This window comes from Dendropsophus ebraccatus, unplaced genomic scaffold (genome assembly GCF_027789765.1).
Source record: "Dendropsophus ebraccatus isolate aDenEbr1 unplaced genomic scaffold, aDenEbr1.pat pat_scaffold_1280_ctg1, whole genome shotgun sequence".
Taxonomy (NCBI): domain Eukaryota; kingdom Metazoa; phylum Chordata; class Amphibia; order Anura; family Hylidae; genus Dendropsophus; species Dendropsophus ebraccatus.
The window spans coordinates 845-20,102 of record NW_027208698.1 but is presented as its reverse complement, the minus strand read 5'-3'; the positions used below and the strand labels follow the sequence as shown (position 1 = coordinate 20,102).

General features: G+C 42.8%; 2 protein-coding genes across 2 annotated transcripts; one reads left to right on the top strand and one right to left on the bottom strand.

Annotated features, from left to right (window-relative positions):
• The first annotated feature begins 696 nt into the window (after positions 1-696).
• LOC138775064 (DNA-directed RNA polymerase III subunit RPC8) lies at positions 697-12,781 on the top strand. The gene is made up of 7 exons (XM_069955800.1): positions 697-779; positions 2,436-2,564; positions 3,846-3,942; positions 5,656-5,742; positions 6,507-6,570; positions 7,274-7,475; positions 8,881-12,781. Exons 2-7 carry the CDS (start codon positions 2,454-2,456, stop codon positions 8,932-8,934), a joined length of 615 nt encoding a protein of 204 aa, XP_069811901.1. The 5' UTR covers positions 697-779; positions 2,436-2,453; the 3' UTR covers positions 8,935-12,781.
• Positions 12,700-18,971, bottom strand: LOC138775063 (aconitate hydratase, mitochondrial-like; the record flags this gene model as incomplete). Its single annotated transcript, XM_069955799.1, has 11 exons — positions 12,700-13,332; positions 13,481-13,602; positions 13,678-13,810; positions 14,516-14,707; positions 16,145-16,300; positions 16,913-17,035; positions 17,645-17,756; positions 17,853-17,926; positions 18,194-18,351; positions 18,438-18,543; positions 18,880-18,971. Coding segments are annotated over 11 exons (1,403 nt in total), but the record flags the coding sequence as incomplete, so codon positions are not given.
• Between the last annotated feature and the right edge of the window lie 287 nt (positions 18,972-19,258).

Sequence of the window (19,258 nt, the reverse complement as noted above, 5' to 3'; positions counted from 1 at the left end):
CAGGTGATGCAGAACTTAGTATGTAACATGCATGTAGCAGAGCTGTGTGTGTATAACCAGGTGATGTAGAGCTGAGTATGTAACGTGCATGTAGCAGAGCTGTGTGTGTATAACCAGGTGATGCAGAGCTGAGTATGTAACGTGCATGTAGCAGAGCTGTGTGTGTATAACCAGGTGATGCAAAGCTGAGTATGTAATGTGCATGGTGCAGAGCTGTGTGTGTGTGTGTGTGTATAACCAGGATGATGCAGAGCTGAGTATGTAACGTGCATGGTGCAGAGCTGTGTGTATAACCAGGTGATGCAGACCTGAGTATGTAACGTGCATGTAGCAGAGCTGTGTGTGTATAACCAGGTGATGCAGAGCTAAGTATGTAACGTGCATGGTGCAGAGCTGTGTGTATAACCAGGATGATGCAGAGTTGAGTATGTAACGTGCATGGTGCAGAGCTGTGTGTGTGTGTGTGTATAACCAGGATGATGCAGAGCTGAGTATGTAACGTGCATGGTGCAGAGCTGTATAGAGCAGGTAGCACTGATGTGGGTCCTCAGGCTCCTGGATCACACACAGCTCTTTACCTAGGACCAAAATGGAAATAATCAAGGGAGAAAGCACATTCCACCCCTCCTGCAGCAGAGCACACAGCAGCCTGACTCCGCCCACACCAGTGGACTGATCACATGGCTGTGACGTCGTCACCACAGGTCCTTTTACTTCCTAGGATTCCGCATCTACATGAAGCTTGTCCCACGTGTAGCTGGAGGCTTGCGGTACCGCAGGTATGGAGGCGGCTGCTGTCAGCTCCTGTCTGAGGGATCCTCCTCTGTTATAAGTTATTAGCTCCAGGTTATTGGAGGGCAGACGTTGCCCATGGCAACCAATCAGGGTACAAGTACAATTTTCCAGTTAGTATATGAAGACGTAAAGCAATGCCGTGATTTCCTGCCCTGATAGAATAGTGTGGTGTGTGTCTAGAAACAGCGCCACTCTTGCCCATTGGTTGTGGCTGGTATTGCAGCTAATGTGATTGTACTAATGTTATTGTGGCCACAGGAAAACATTAGTTTTGAACTGTCAGGGGGTCTTATTACACTGAGCAATTATTAACGATAAATGATTGCAAACGAGTTTATCGTTAACCTGAAATCGTTCACCATATTACACAGAACGATAATCGTTAGTTACGATCGTTACTATGATCGTTATTGCGATCGTTACTATGATCGTTTATTCCTTCTGATCCCAGAAAAACAATGAACAATGTGCAATTACACTGAACGATTAGTGAAAAAATGCGGAACTTGAACGAACGATTAACGATAATTTGAGGTTCAGATCTATATCAACAATCAACGACATACGAACAGTTTTTCGATCGTTGTCTGCAATTACACAGAACGATTATTGTTTAAATTCGAACGATTTAACGATTTTTCGCTTGATAATCGTCCCGTGTAATAGGGCCCTATTACACAAAGCAATGGTCTGCTGAATGTAATAAAGACAACGATCATCGGCTGATCTTGTCTTCTGGTCCTGACCTAAAATCATCGGCCGCAGACTGCGCATCGCTATGCGTAAGGCTGCGTTTACATAGAGAGATTTATATAACAGATTTTTGAAGCCAAAGTCAGGAACAGACTATAAACAGGGAACGGGTCATATAGGAAAGATTGAGATTTCTCCTCTTTTCAAATCCATTCCTGGCTTTGGCTTCAAAAATCTGTCGGATAATTCGCTCTGTGTAAACACAACATAAGAGCCAAGCGTGGTTGACGACTGTGTAAAGAATATAATTAAAGGGGTTATCCAACACTACAAACACATGGCCACTTTTCCCCCTACTGTTGTCTCCAGTTCAGGTGCGGTTTGTAATTAAGCTCCATTTACTTCAATGGAACTGAGTTTCAAAACCCCACACAAACTGGAGACAACAGTAGGGGGAAAGTGGCCATGTTTTTGTAGCGCTAGATAGCCCCTTTAAGTATATACTAACCTGTCTACGCTCCCTGGTATCTTCCTTGCTACTTCCTGCTGTCCGCAGCTGCCGGTGAAGCTTCTGGTGTATGAAGTGACAGGCCACGTAGCCAATTCTACTGGCCGCGGAGAATCAAACAGTTTCCCCGCTCCCACTCCAATACAGGGCTTCCCCTTTCATAGCCTCTGTAATACATATGACATGGGAAGACTGAGACTTCTCTTCTTTTCAAATCCATTCCTGGCTTTGGCTTCAATAATCCGTCAGATAAATCTCTGTATAAACTCACCCTAGACTCCACTGAAAGATGATGTCAGTGGAAAAAGGGTCAGGAATAATGGTATTTCACCGCCCACACCCTTTGTTCTCTGCCTCCCCTTCCCAATAGAGAAAACAGGAACATTGAGCACATATTTACTGCTGTTTAGTGACCTTTTGTATTTTTCTCTACCTGCAGGCTTTGTCGGCTTCCACCATGTTTGTCCTGGTAGAGATGGTGGACACGGTGCGGACCACTCCATGGCAGTTTGAACGCAAACTAAACGACTCGATTGCTGAAGAACTAAACAAAAAATTGGCCAATAAGGTAAAATATAGTGGAAGATAAATGGTCAAAATAAGGAGGTCCGGTATCAGTCATTCCTAACCTTGCAACGCTTCACGTCCGGCCTTCATGCTCAGTCTGACTGTAGGAGACGGCCTCCATTATAAGTCTATGGAGCTTGTCTCGCTGCTCGATCCGGGTGGTCTTAACACTGAGACCCTGGTTAATGTTAATTTTTGACGTATCAGTAATTGGTATACATAAGAGATGGGGAACCTTTGGCCCTCCAGCTCTTGCAAAACTACAATTCCCACCATACCTGGAGAGCCAAAGCTTCGCTTTGGCTCTCCAGGTATGATGGGAATTGTAGTTTTGCAAGAGCTGGAGGGCTGAAGGTTCCCCATCTCTGGTATACATGCTCATGCAAGTTCTTTATTAGGACCTCCCAATTGAAACCTAAGCCCAGAAGCCTGCCAACCTGTCCCTATACCATCAAATACACTTCCTAGTTCAGTAAAATCCTGTAGTGTAATGTTGAATTTCTAAGGCTGGAATTACCTGGTGTATCCCCATAGAACACCCTGGTTTGGGACCTGATAGAAATATAGGGGGTCATAAGCTGTTGGCCAAATTATCATTTGGTGGACAGCTGTTCCTTCTGACTCCACTATACATATGAATGCTGGGTTTGGCCAATGTCCATGTGTTCTCATTATTGAGAGGGGAATGAGCTGCTACCAGACACCTCCAGTTATGGCTTATCTCCCTCAAGGACAAAAGATTGTGCCCTTACCAGTAATTTCTGATATTCTGCTAAGGATCAACTAAAGGTGCCAATAAACCATTATAAGATGGGGGCCTCCAGACTCTCCCCTACTAGCACTTGCTCTTTGCTGCAGCATTTTCTGTTTTTTATTTCCCGACTCTCCTCCAACAGATGACATTGTTGGAGAAAAGGGTTGGACATGATGGATTTTCACTGCCTGACCCTTTTGTTCTCAGATGGATAAGCCAGCACCAGAGCAGTCTGGCTGTGGCTTACCCGTCCCCAGCCAATACAAATGTTCATGTGTAGGGGGAGATAAGCAGCTGACACTTATTGAAGGTGTAAAGCAGGGATGGGGAACCTTCGGCACTCCAGCTATTGCAAAACTACAATTCCCATCATGCCTGGGCAGCCCAAGCATGATGGGAATTGTAGTTTTGTAACAGCTGGAGGACTGAAGGTTCCCCATTCCTGGTGTATAGGCATCTTCTGAGAACTGTGAATGCGTAGGCCCATAGTGGGACCTGTAGTAATTCCGCCTTGCTCTCTATAACCAGGTTGTGTATAACGTGGGTCTGTGCATTTGCCTGTATGACATCACTAAGCTGGAGGACTCCTACATTTTCCCTGGTGACGGAGCTTCTCACACCAAAGGTTAGTCCTGGATGTTATCGTTTTCTTCCTCTCCTCCCTCCCGTGTTTACCTGTAGCCTTATGCAGCTACTCTGCTCAATAATAAAAATGATCTCAGCCTGTCAGATTCCTATATATATTAAAGGAAGAATAGACATTTAAGGGGAGATTTATCAAACATGGTGTAAAGTGAAACTGGCTCAGTTGCCCCTAGCAACCAATCAGATTCCACCTTTTATTTTCCAAAGAGTCTGTGAGGAATAAAAGGTGGAATCTGATTGGCTGCTAGGGGCAACTGAGCCAGTTTCACTTTACACCATGTTTGATAAATCTCCCCCCTTAATCTGCAGGATCTTGTCTTTATTTCTGAAGATGGTGTAGAATGAGGTTACTATTACATGAGGCCGTTACCCATGGGCCACCTGGATATCGATCGTCAGAGCAGCCCCTCCCGCAGCTGCCTGTGCCCCCCCCCCCCTCTCTGTGTGTATAATAGCGCCGATATCGGGCGGGGAAGGAGGAGCAAGTGAGCGCTGATCCAACAGGTCGCTCGCTTGCTATGAAATATCAGGCTGTTTCCTGGTTTTGTGTTGCCATATTCCAAACTTTTATTTTTGCGTTAATGCAACTATGTTAGGATTGTTTTTTGCGGGATGAGCTGTGATGGTACCATATTTGGGCTAAATGCTATTTTTTTTTTTTTGTCACTTTTTGACTACTTAAACTTCTGTTCCTCAGTTTAAAACACAACTGGAAAAAGCTATTACAGAAACATGAGGCTAACTAAGCTGGCTATGTGCTGAAATATCTCTCTGGGCACCCTCTAGATCAGGGATGGGGAGCCTTCCACCCTCCAGCTGTTACAGAACTACAATTCCTATAATCAAAGCTAAAGCTTCGGCTGTGCAGGCATGATGGGAGTTGTAGTTTTGCAACAGCTGGAGAGCCAAGGTTCCCTACCCCTGTTCTAGATAATGTGCCATTGCCATACAGGTATAAATGAGGTTGTCTTGGAAAAAGTCATACTTAGCCACGCTGTCGGAGCTGTGGGAGACATGTCAGTGATGTATACTTACCTGTAGTGATGAGCGATTCGCTTTGTTCCTACTGTAAATTTGCTCATCACTACTTACCTGTCATGCTCCACTGTCGGTTCCTAGGCCGTTCTGTGGGTTGCTGTCGGTGCTTTGATAACATCCAATGACGTCCCATTTCTATAGGAAATAAATGGTCAGCATAGAATGTATGCTGAGCGGCCATTTCTGGTGGGAGCATTACGTCATTGGATGCTTTCAAAACGCTGACAGCAGCAATACAGCAAGCGAAGGGTAACAGTAAGCCCTGCAGCTGTTGGGATGAGAGGGATGCCTCCACCGTGTATAGATATGCACATTGTGTAGAGGCTCACAGCCTGCAGGTACACAGCTCAAACTTTCTCTCTCTTCCCTCCTCTCCTGCTCAATGCACATAGTATGGCTCACACTTCCTGTGTTATGTCATCTTCAGGCTGTTACTAGAGACAGATTTCCCCTAACAACAGGCAATGGCAAGCAGATTGCAGGGAAAGGAGACACCTAGTGGCCAAAACTTTAGAGCTGTTTTGTTGGGGGTAGAGAGTCATTTTTAGTAAATTAAGTGATGTACAAAAGGTTAGCAGTCACATGGAGGGAAGTTGTTTTAAATGACTGTGACCATTTAGGTACTTGATGTCTCGTTTTTGCATGTGCCTTTTAGTCCATTTCCGATATGTTGTCTTCCATCCTTTCCTTGATGAGATCCTAATGGGGAAAATCAAAGGCTGCAGCCCTGAAGGAGTTCACGGTGAGTTCCTTATGTATGTAGGGTCCATGATGTCTAATGAAGAGAGTGATGAATAATTCTGACCTAGCTGCCGAGCTACAATCTCCTTCTCATACTAATGTGGTTCATACATTTCTCTAGTAACCCAAATACATCATATGTATAGGTATGTGAAAAAGTAGGGACGTGCTGAGTAAAAATAGAATATATTGTCACCTTAAAAGGGTACTCCGGCAATTTTTATTTATTTATTTTCAAATCAGCTTGTGTCAGAAAGTTTTGTACATTACATCTATTTAAAAAAAATCTCAAGTCTTCCAGTACTTACCAGCTGCTGCATGTCTTGCAGGAAGTGGTTATTCTTTCCAGTCTGACAAAGAGTTCTCTGCTGCCACCTCTGTCCATGTCAGGAACTGTCCAGAGCAGGAGAGGTTTTCTATGGAGATTTGTAACTGATCTGGACAGTTCCTGACATGGACAAAATTTTTGATTAATTTTTTTTTTTTTTATCTATCAGAAAAACGCCTTTAGTATCATAATTGAAAATTAGACGATATACCAATACTGTACATACATGTACAGAACACAATATATGTGACATGAGGCCTCAGACATTCAGTGAACTTGTTTTTTATGCATCTGGCGGCCTTACCGCTCTGTTCTCTGAAGAAATGTATGTATCTTAGTGGGAAGTCGCTGTGGGCTTGTTTCTTCACTTGACATCTGTCTTATTTTGCGTCTTTGCAGACAAGACAGGGTAATAACTCACTCTCGTTCCTCCACAGTATCTTTAGGATTCTTCGATGATATTGTTATACCTCCAGAGTCCTTGCAGCAGCCGGCGAAATTGTATCCTTTCCGAAGCATCGGCGCTGTGTATAGACAGGAATATATATATATATATATATATATATATATATATATATATATATATATTGTAGTATCAGCTGTATATATATATATATCTCATAGGATCAGTTTATAAAATACATTAGATACATTGTAGAGAGTTATACATCCCAGATGCTCATAATCACTTAGATCATGGCGCAAAAAATGACACCCCATACAGCCCCTTAGGTGAAAAACTAAAACCGTTATAAATATATATACATTAGAGAATCTGTGTAAACCTGCATATGGTTATGTTTGAACTGACCTATAGAATAACGGTATCGTGTCGCTTTTACCGTATAGTACATTACATAGACACAGGAACCCCCCAATAGTTACCATATTGCATCCTTTTTTCCAATTTCACCAATTTATATTTTCATAAATTATATTTTGGGCTTCTATCATACATGCTATGGTAGAATGAAAGACGCCATTACATAGTACACCTATTCCCGCAAAAAACAAGTCCTCACATGGCCCTGTAGATAGAAAACTGAAAGTGCTAGAGCTCTTAGAAGGGGAGGAGGAAAAAACAAAAGCGCAAAAATGAAAATTGGCGCGGTCCACTGGGTCATTTTGGGCCTGGTCCTCAAGGGGTTAATTCTTGAAAGGTTCACAGATTGGCTTGTATTTGTCCATTATACGTTTACTCCAGCGATGAAGCAGAACAAGTTTGGGTGTGGGAGTACGAAACAGAGGAAGGAGCTCATGACCTGTACATGGACATTGGTGAAGATATCAGATTCCGTGTTGTAGATGAAACCTTCATAGACACCTCTCCAACTGGACCAAGTGCCTCGGAGTCATCCACAGCCGCAGAAGAGACGCAAAGGAAAGAAGCACCATACACGTTAGTGGTAAGAGTCATGGATAAGTAATTTTACAATCAGTCACTGTTCACTGTTCATTTTGCTTTAAAGTACCATTAGGAATAGTGGGGGGGGGGGGGGGGGGGGGGGGGGGGAATTCCACTACCTTGGTGGCGGTGGTGGCATGGTCTTTTTTTCGAAACACTGCCGGTTCCCACGCTCAGCACTGTTTTCTGCTCGTGCACCGGCTCAGTGTAACAATATCCCCTCAGTGACACGGCCATCCATGCCTGATTCTAATTGTTACGATGGGGGGTGTGGGGCCCATCTCCAATGCATAAAGCAGGCTGGTGAAAAGATGACAACGGCGCCAATCGCAGGAACCGGGCGGTGTTTTGGAAAAAGGACAGGGTGTTGGGAAAAAAAAACCTTTACTAGTCCTAATGGTACATTTGGTTTAAGCCATTGGAGATGCCAGATATATTTAATAATGCGTAATAACAGATGTGCGAACCAGAATGCTCTTCATTTGATTACCGGTGGCTGAAGACGTTGGATGCAGCCCTAAGGGACAAGTAAGAGATCACGGGGGGTCCGACCTCCATGCCCCCCAGCGTTCTCCAGATTGGCCCCCAGCTACTTTGTTTTGAATACAGCCAAGGGTACAGCACATGACTCTTGTCTCTATTAATTCTCCATGGATCCGTCGGAAAGAGAAGAGTGCTGGAGATCCCCTGGGTACGGAGGTCGGACCCCCATATCTCCCCCATGTGATCTTAGAAGTATGTTTTCATTGGAAAACCCCCTCCGCCACATGTTTCAGTTGGTTTTCACACAGCCATAATAAAGGGTCAAATGCATTAGTGGATTTTTTTTTTTTTTTTTGTTAAAGCGAAGGTACCAGCAGTAGTTGTATGTACAGGTTAGCCTGGGTTCACACTACGTTTTTGCTATCCATTTTTAGCAAAAAAAACAAAACACAAAAACGGATGAAAAACTGATGAAAAAAATGGACGCAATTGTGTGCATCTGTTTTGATCCGTTTTTCCATTGACTTCCATTATGGAAAAAAAAATCCATCTTTTTTAACGGACACAAAAATGAGGTCAACCAGGTTTTTGTGTACGCTAAAAAACGATTCCTTTTTTTTATTTCATAATGGAAGTCTATGGAAAAACAGATCAAAACGCATGCACAGTTTGCAAAAACGTATTGTGAACTCTTAGTTTTATGCATTTTGATAAAATTTACACAAAATTGCATGGAATCATTTAGATTCGGATAGTTGTCACTACATTGATTTTGTATTGGGGGGGGATTAGTATACATTTTAGGATATAGGTTTTATATGGCAAGTGGAAAAATTGTTCTGTCTACCAGAGGTGTCCAAAACCCGTCTGTATTATAATAAGTGTAATTCTTAAATCTCGGCTTTTGTTTCTTTTTCTCTTAGGGCTCCATAAGCGAGCCTGGTCTAGGGCTTCTTTCCTGGTGGACAAACAACTGAAGGTGAAGAATTCTATTAACACCTTTCATATTTCTCCGACTCAAAGAAACTTTGGTTAAACAAAACAGGTTATCAGGATTATTACATCTATGATCACATTTATGCAGGAAAAAGGATCCAAAGACTTGTGAATTGGAAGACATTTTGGATGGACTCTTTGTAGATGAAATTCTTTCTACCACTTGTACAGTTTGGGAAATCTGGTATCACTTGTAAATTAATGTTGAGTAGTATAAAATGATGGAATGCTTTATATTTAGGTATTTTTACGTCTTGGTACAAGTACCAGTTATTGCAATGGTGTTTTTTTTTTTTCCACCTTTTGTGTTAAGGGAATATTCCAACATTAGGTTAGGGGGGGGAAAAAAAAAAAAAAAAAAAAGCATATAACATTGCTTACCAGAGATGGGTGAATCTGTAGCATGTTCTGGTTTTATTACCAGTGGCTGCAGAAACTGGATAAAGTCCTGGAAAACATGGATACAACCTATGGCTATGTTCACACAGCGTAAGAGACCGCCCGTTCCATGACCCAGCCGGTCTCTGCAAAGAGTACTGGCCGGATGATCTTTCCGGCTGTAGTGTTCCGATGTGGGCGCATGCATGCCCGTCCGCATCAGAACTCCTCACAGCACACAATGAAGCAAGAGGCCGGAGCCGCTCACTTCATTGTGTGAACTGCCATGGGTTTCTACGGTCGCAATTCACTGAATTGCGGCTGCAGAAAACGAACATGTCAGTTCTTTGCGGCGCTGCAAGGAATCCCGGCTGGAGTGTATACGCTCCGGCCATTATCCCATAAAAGAACATGCGGAGTGTTCACCCATAAAAAGTACGACCGTTGTTGCAACAACGGCCTTACTCTTACGTAGTGTGAGCATAGCTAATGGCTACATCCGTGTTTTTTAGGCAGTGTTAGAGTAATCGAATGCTGTATGCTGGGATTCTAATGAACCTCAGCTGCTCAAGACTTGCTCATCTCTATTGCTTACCTCTCTACCCAGTACTGTATCTACTGGTTGAGCAGTTGCTCACTACTACAAATCCCAGAATGCTTTGCTTTCTTCAGCCGTTCATTACTCTCCTCCCTAGCAAGTGTGCCAGATCCCTGCCCATAGCAGTTGCAGAACATCACCTTTCACTGCAGACTATTGCACAGTGAGGTAGCAGCACCTGCTGTGTTAATGCACTGTTGCGTAATTTATTACAAGGCAACATGCTGTAAAAACAACTCATGTTACTAAAATGTTCTAATATATATCACCATGTAGCTATGACAGGGAAATAGTAATGTAGGGGCTTGTCAGAGATGGTGACATCACTCAGGGGTGGAGCTAAAGCTCAGTGACAAGATCTAGCCACACCTTCTGTGACATCAGAGGATAAGGTGTTGTCTCACCAAAGACAATAGACATTATGTAGTTTCTGCGCATTTCTAGAGAATGTAGAAATCTATATTTAAACACTTGTTAGACAGCTCAGTGTGGGAGGACTCCTGCTGCAGACAGCTCCCTTACAAAACATAGGATTGGGAATTGAGCAAATGTACAGTAATAATGAAGCAAATCTGCACCAAGTTAAAAAGGTAGCAGGCTGATAAGCAGAGTGCCGAACTAACAATGCGATTTGCTTTATTACTGTAAATTTGTTCTTCTCTTATTGTGAGAGTGCAGACCTGTCCAGCTCTGTGGTACACACTGCTCAGACAACCATAGCCTCTCTGTTTCTACATTAACATACTTCATACCAATCTCTACGCTCACTATTCATCTGCACACAGAGCATTGCTTAAAAAGAGCAGTGACAGAGCGGCGGAGTCTATATAATAAGCTATAGGGTTATACACCTCATTCTACTAAAGATGAGTGACTCTACAGTAGGAATGAAGCAAAGTGCTTCATTCCTATCTGTATTCTGCTCATCAGGTGGCAGGCTTTGACGTCTGCTCCGCTCCATGCTGCTCCCCCTAGGTGCTAGGAAAAGATGGATCCAGTCCTGAGAAATTTTCCAAGACTGGATCCAGCTTTTCCCAGCACCCCAGCTTTATTTCATTCTTACTGTAGATTCACTCATCTCTACCTACCTTCTTTGTACACTGCAGTATAAATTACAGGGCAAAAGCTCTGGGTGACTATTACTTAAGAGTGTGTATCTTAAGTCCAATAAGTGGAGATAATCAAATCTACTTACATATCATTTATGGTGTAAAATGTACCAAAATTGAGCATATTCTGCACCCAATTTCCAGAGAATGAGCAATGGCACTCCACTAAAATGCAAGTCTGCTCAACCACAAGCAGTATCAAGTACAGCAGCTATAGTCCATGAAGTAGATTAATGAGCAAGAGAGCAGCGCAACTTTCAGAATCCTAGGAAAGCTGGGTGCCAGCAGGTTGATTCAAAGTCTCCTTCACTGAATACGACTCAGGAATGACTGCAGTACTCCCAAGTACTATTTGACAAATCTCTAAACAGCAGAAGACCATCTACAATAAGGACCATATTACACGGAGCAATAACCTACCAAACCAGGCCAATTTGTGCAGGTATCATTCCATGTAATGAAGACTATCAGCCAGAGATGATTATCAGCTGAGCATTGTCTTCCAGGAAGTGTAAAAAACCAAACGCATCGCTACATGTAATAGTGATGCACGGCCGACGACAGTGTAAAGTAAAATATTATACTTACCTGTCCACCACTGATCACAGCCACTGCCGAAGCAGTCTCTAAAGTGAGAGGCCAATCAATTGTGGACTGGCAAGTATTACTTTCTATGTAAGCAAGGGCTGCATGGACATCACTAACTGTCTGTGCAGCCCTTTCTGCACGGTAATCAAGCAATTTAAACCAACTAATAGTTGGTGTAAACTTGAAACTAGACAGTCTTTAGATGCACCAGAACAGCCCGAAACTCTAATAAATCTGGCTTATTTGAAGTTCGTTCATTGTAAATTTTTAGTAAGTCAGGGCCTATAAATTTAGCTCGGGTTGTACATGACAAGAGCCAGAATATTTGTGCATTTGGCATAATCTCCCTATAATATATATTATCAGGTGATCGGCACATCTACCATAACTAGCTCATCCATTCAGTACCCATATAAAAATGTTCAAAATGACAGATTTGCACCCAGAATTTTTTTATTGTTTCCTCACCAGATACATACGATTAAGTGCTTTCCTACAGGTTTATGATGTATTAGTCCATTTTTCTAGACCAGGTTAGTTTCACACTGCAGGTTCACCACATGTGCTGGGAAGCTCTTAGTATACATGGTAACCTTCTTAATAGGCCTGGATTACCCAGTGTACCCATAAAAGTTATTGTGTCCCCCCAGTTGAGTTATCATCCAGATAGCACAGAAGTCTATGCTTTTCTAAAGAGCTAGGACAAGAGTGGGGGTTCTTCCAGTTTCAGGAAGCCACCTGACATACTTTGGATGGCTACTAGAAGACACTTAGTGAAACTAGCCTGAAATAGAAGCTTTGTTACAGCGGATTCAATATCAACCTACACAGGCCAGTATGTTAGCCTTAGGACGGATAAAAGCACGGCACACACTGCACCTGTGCAGAAAAGCGGCTCACATCAGCATCTTACAGGGCATACATCAGAAATGTAATGTAAAGAAACAGCATCATAAGCTGCTGCCTATGTGTCACCATAAGCGGAAGCTAACAATACTGAGAAAGCCATGTAATGGATGTGGCATCAGAATTATCTGAGTATACCAGGGCCACAAGAATTTGACCACTATAAGCAATGTCCAATCAGATTTTAATTTATAAAGTCTGTTCTGAAATAAAATATATTAATACAGCATGATTTGTGTTTCACCTTTTCACAGACCGAAGAGCGTCACAGCAGTAAAATCAACTTAACAGGAGACAAAGCTGCCAATAAATACAAGAAAATGTATGACAGAACCACATATAGATAGATTCATACGAGCATAATATAGATTTATTCTGAGCCGACATTATGGCTGCAGGTCCAATGACCATAGTCATCTACAGCTGTCAGTTTGAGTCATAGACCCAGCTATACTGCAGGCACATTATACTCGTGTAAATCCAGCCTAAGAATTGTAACGGTGGCAGCTCTTGCAATGAAGAAACCCTTCAGATTTTATTTTTTTAACACAGACTGAATAAGGGAACTGTTTAAGTGCTATTTATGAGTGACTGACACATTGGCATGGTTAACCATTCTGGGAATGAACAGTCTGTTAGTGGCAAAGAACATCAGCCAAGTTCTTCTACTTCTGCAGCTCCTTCATGCGGTTGAGAGCGCTGCCAGCCTGGAACCATTCAATCTGTGTCTCATTGAAGGTGTGGTTCAGAAGAATAGTCTCTTGGCTGCCATTCTGATGTGTGATGATACATTTGACAGGCTGCAATAGGGGACATAAAAGAAGCAGATTAATATTATCACTTTCTTATTCAGAGTTCATGTGTAAGTAGCTAAACAAGTTTCTAGATGGGATTAAAAAAACAAACATAAAAGGGCATGATGAGCCAGTTTTTGCCCAAATTCATTACCTTCCCAGGTGCCAAGTCCTTAAGCCCCGCAAGCGTGATCTTGTCCTCAGGATGAATCTTATCATAATCGGCCGGGTCGGAGAAGGTGAGTGGCAGGAGTCCTTGCTTCTTAAGGTTGGTTTCTGAAATATAGTGCTACTATTAGTTTACTGTGAAACACCAAAAGGGGCACTCCTCTCCAGGTTACTGAGACTTACCATGAATTCTTGCAAAGCTCTTGGTAATAATGGCTCTGCCTCCCAGATGCCTTGGTTCCAGGGCTGCATGCTCTCTGCTAGATCCCTCTCCATAGTTTTCATCACCGATTACAACCCATTTGATGCCATGTGCCTACAATAAGCGGAAGAATTAATACAGCCATAGTAGTGCGCCTGCCAGGAGTGGGACATTGTAAACAAATATAAAGAGATTCCTACAGCCCCAAAACCAAACACTAGGTCTGTACAACAATTTCTGTTATCCACTTCAATTTGCCATGTAGGATGCACACAAACTGGGTTTACAGGTTCTTAAAAAAAAATTAACATGGGTACTTGCATAATATTCTATATGCATTTTTTTTATGTCAGAATAAGTGACATACTCAAAACACATTTCCTATCGGGGATAATCTGCATCTATGACTACCCTCAGAAATTCTCCTGCATATTGCATGATACATCTTTCCCCCTCAGATAAAATATGACAATACTAAAACACAACCTTAGGAAGTATTCTGCATCAGAATTGGTATAAACCTGTGCACTCCTAGTTTTGGCTATCAAATACTGATGCAAAATACTGCAGTGTGAAGGAGGCCCAGGGGTGTCCCTGCCGTACAGTACCAGCTTCCAGAGCGCCATTTATATTCTTTAGAGGTCTGAAAGCATCCGAGACCCACATTATGTATTCCAAACACAACAGCTCGCAGCTTAAGTCTGTCTGAGGTCTGAAGGGGAACGGGGGACGTCAGTGTAGAAACAAGCCAGTTTCTTGTGTCACCCTTTGTTACTTTTTCTGTCCCACATATATTACCTGCAGCTACAGATATATTACCTTGTAGTAGCGACCTGTGTCAGGGACTGGTCCATATTCCTGAGTTACAGCATTCTTCACACTGTTGGCCTTGTTGTTCTCTATGTTTATGGCACCGATCAGTAAGTTATTAGAAATGTTGTCCAAGTGACCTCTAAATTTCAGCCAAGGTCCGGCTGCAGAAATGTGATCTGTTGTACATTTACCCTTCACCTGTTCGTGGCACAATATAAAACAAGTTAGAGCTGAAAGCGTAACTGTCATTTCAGGATCATTTTTCTGAAAACAGTAAATATCAATAGTACAAGCGATTTTAAGAAACTCTGTAATAGGTTTTATGTACTAAAGAGTTTCCTTCTGGACTGAAAAAGCAATCTCCCAGCCTCCCCCCTCACATCAAATGAAGCAGGATTTCTGTCTCCATTATGTGGCTATGGAGAGGGGAGGGGCTGTTAGGAGTGACTGAGCACGGAGGATTTCTGCAAAGCACAACACCCTGCAATCTTCTCTCAGTAAGTTCATAGATAAGCACTGACCTTTCTGACCCCAGAATCCTGCGGTTTAGGTGCCCAGAGAGTCTACAAACAGCTGACCTTCATGTCACCTCTTCCTGCTCCCTCATCTCCCTCAGCCCCTCCCCCCTTCATAGGCTTACAATGAAGAGAGCAGAACCCATCTTCACTGGCTTCTCTGTAATGAAGAAGTGTTTGCCTGATAATGCACAGATAAGAAGTCAGGGGGGGAGGCTGGGAGATTGCTTCTTGAGTACAGAAGGAGGCTTTTTTGGCTGATGAAACCTATTACAGAGTTTCTTAAAATCGCTTATACTACACTACTGATTTCTGCAATAAAAAGAAAATTACAGTTACTCTTGAACATCGATCAATAAAGTTCTTTATTATTGGGGCATTTAAAACAAAGTCTATTTTTAAAGACTTCAGGGGAGATCATCACACTGGTGAAACTGGCTCAATTGCCCCTAGCAACCAATCAGATTCCACTTTCCATTCCTCAGTCGCTTTGGAAAATGAAAGGTGGAATCTGATTGGTTGCTAGGGGCAACTGAGCCAGTTTCACAAATCTCCCCCTACATTTACTATATACCATTAAAGCCCCTATTACACTGGGTGATGTGGAGAGCAAGCTCGTGCCAACCTGTCAGGTCAGCGCTCACTTGCTCCTTGTTCCCCTGCCGGCGCCATTACTTGCACAGACAGCGAATGAGGAGGAGCAAGTAAAAAGTCAGTCCCTGTCTATGTTCCAATACTCGCAACCGAGTGGGACTTAAGGGGTTATTTATCAGGGTGGTGTGGTGCTCTCCCCATCATGGAGGCACCCCGTTGGCAACAGGCTAGAGATATCTGGCTATCCCGTGTTTTGAGACTCGTAACTGAGGCTCCATGGACTCTTGTTTTGCATATTTAAAAAGTCAGGACAGCCCATAGGAGACAGCGGTGGTCTACTGCCACCGCTCCCATTACACGGAGTGGAGGCAGCAGATCATTTCAGCCTGTTTAAAGGCAACGATCAGCCGACATCTAGCATAAATAAAATTTGTGATTGAATACAGTTTGCAGAAGGAGGATCGGTTTATGACTAACCACAATTACCAGTAACATGATAGGGCACAGAAAGTTTGCCATGCTTTACCTTTATCAGAATCTGCATGTTCTCCAGATCTTTTCCATCCCATTTATCAAAAGGCTCCAAAAGTTGCAGACGTTGGCTTGAGGAGTTCACATTTACACATTCAGAATTTCCATCTTTAGGTGGGTACTGGTATGTGTCCTGACCTGGATCAAAATTCTATAGGGCAAATACAGACACTGAAATTATATAGTTATATATGCAAGATGGGCTATGGTACAGCACTAAGCACTGAATTTGTTTGGAGGTGGAAATGAAGATTCTATTTCATTCCCATAATTCAAAATGCAAGAACAATTGGTATGAACAACAGCAGATGCCAAAGCAAACAGTGTTAGCCCAAGGTTACTGAGTGGAGTTAAAGCGAAATGTACCAGCAGTACATCACTTTTCTGTTACCATGAGAAGACCTGCAACGGCACGGGGATGCCAGTGCCGCAGTCCTTTTATTGAACCACGGCCCGGTTCCCGCGCATGGCGCCAGTCTATCAGTGCGCACCAGCCCAAGCTGCCCCCAGTGGGAGGAAACTCCCTCCCCTCGGTATGACGTGGCTCCGTTAGAATCAGTGGAGACGCATCATAGATGGGAGGGGGTTGCCGGTCCTTAGTAATAGACCGGTGCTGTGCTAGGGAAGCGGGCCGCGGTTCAAGAAGAAAGGACCGCGACATCGGCATCCCCATGCTGTCACCAGTCTATTCATGGCAAATGCAGAAAAGCGATGTACAGCTGGAACATTCACTTAAATTTTTTTCTTTTTAATTATAACTCACGGCTTTTGGTAGCTCATCTGCGTCCGGCGCCTCGAACTTAAACTTCTTGCCATCAGCTCCAGTGAGAAAGTCTCTTTCTGGATCAAACTTCAAGGTTCCCGCAATTGAAAGAGCTGTGACGATCTAGAAGTACATAAGTACAACATTTTCCCTTAAAAGTTTCCTATTCATTACACACACACACACACACACACACACACACACACTTTTTCTCCCCAATTAAACTATTAAATATTTTTTATTTAATTAAAAAAAAGCAAATACAAATTTAACAACCAGACCAACATTTTGGCAAGCTCCAGACAATATAAGCAACCCCTCATATGGGGAGGCCAGAGGATATAACAGTTATTGAAGGTGTATGCCCACCACTGTTTATAGGAGCAAGGACTCCTATCAAAGATGGGAATCGCAGATTTGAATGGGGTTTCTCATCCAAGAGTAGAAAGTTTCTGAGCAGGCTAGTGTTTGTACTACCACTAAGTCGGAGGCATTAACTACGCCTCCTTCTCCATTGGCCAGGCAAGGGTTAAGGGGGATGCTGTGCACAACACGCTCACTTACTAGCCACGTGTTCCAGAAAGTGTGCTATTGTACTTTAAATTTCTGCACATATTAGTGTGGAACATGCACAAATCTGCCATGTGTAAGTGTGGCTCTATGTATACAATATTCCGCAGGGCTGAACATTGCGATCCCTTTATAGTACACATATTGCTTCAAAGAAAATACCTCTGGAGATGTGACAAATGCATGAGTCTCAGGATTTGCATCATTTCTTCCGGTGAAGTTCCTATTGTAAGAAGTGACAATTGTGTTCTTCTCTCCCTTTTTAATATCCTTTCTGCAAGGGAAAAAAAATAAAAATCAAATCAACTCAAAGACTTCTTTGTATACGGTGAGTGACAAGAATGGGCCCTAGGAGTGCAGACTAACTTACCTGTCCCACTGACCAATACAAGGTCCACAGGCATTCGCAAGTACTACCCCCCCTACATCACGAAGAATGGCGGCCTATAGGCAATAAAGAGATATGTAGTTGAATGGAATCCATTTGCTAAACCTTTTTAGGTTGTTATCAGCCACCAAATGGCTTTTGTGGCTTATTACATTTGGATGTATGACATGTTTAATAAGTTATTCATGTCTAGGGAACCAGAGAATAAAAGAGCTACAGGACAAACATACATCCTCTGGCTAAAGAGAAGAGAAAAGTTTATTAACATTACAGAAACTCAATCCCACAAATCACAGGTAACAAAAAGACAGCCCAATACTTACATAACCGTCTCGTTCAATGGTGGCTCGGATTTGTTCAGAACCTGGAGTGATTGTAAACTGAGATTTGCATTTCAGCCCATGGGCCAAGGCTTGCTTTGCTACAGCAGCAGCGCGGCCCATATCCTCATAGCTGGAGTTTGTACAGCTGCCAATGAGACCTGGTGGAAGCAGAGAAAGTTAGGTTACACATCAGCATGTGAATTTTTTTTAACTATTATAATATTCCTCCAGTTGCACAACCTACCAACTCTGACATCCAAAGGCCATCCTTTCTGTTCCGCAATAGCGCCTACCTCAGACACAGGGTTTGCCAAGTCAGGGGTAAAAGGTCCATTGATGTGTGGTTTCAGCTACGTCGAAGATAAAACATATACTGAAGACCTGCTTAGTACATCGAAACATTACTTTATATAATAAAAAAAAACAAATAAAAAACAAACAAAACACACTTGTACAGTAACGTACATGGTACAGACATGAGCATACGTAACAAACAATGCAGCCCTGCCTGACAAGCTAAAAGGGAAGATAGATCTGTGCACTAAGGAGGGGGCTAACCAGCACCAGGTGTCTAAGAATCAGTCAAAGCTTCGACTGTCCCAGTAGGATGGGAATAGCTGCTGCATACTCATAACTAAATCATGCAGTTTGGTTTGTTTGTTTTTTTAATTTCAGAAAATTCCCACCTCATTCAAGTTAATTTCAATCAGTTGATCATATTCAGCGCCCTCATCCGATACCAAATTGTTCTTGAACTCATCTGCCAGAGATGCAATATCTGAAAGGATTACAAAGGAACAAAATCAATCTCTGCAATATACCTTAATAAAACATACCTTAACCAGTCTATTCAGAACGCATACAACAACTCCTGCATGTACTGCAGAGACACCGCTGTAACTACAGCCTTGTGCGGACCCAGGCACCCTTGAACCATATACAGTAAAACCTTGGTTTCCGAACACCTTCGGAGTCTCGAACAATTCGGTTTTCGAACTAAATTTCCCCCTGAAGTTTTGCTCGGTATCCGAACAAAACCAGGGGGATAACTGTCAGCTGAACTGA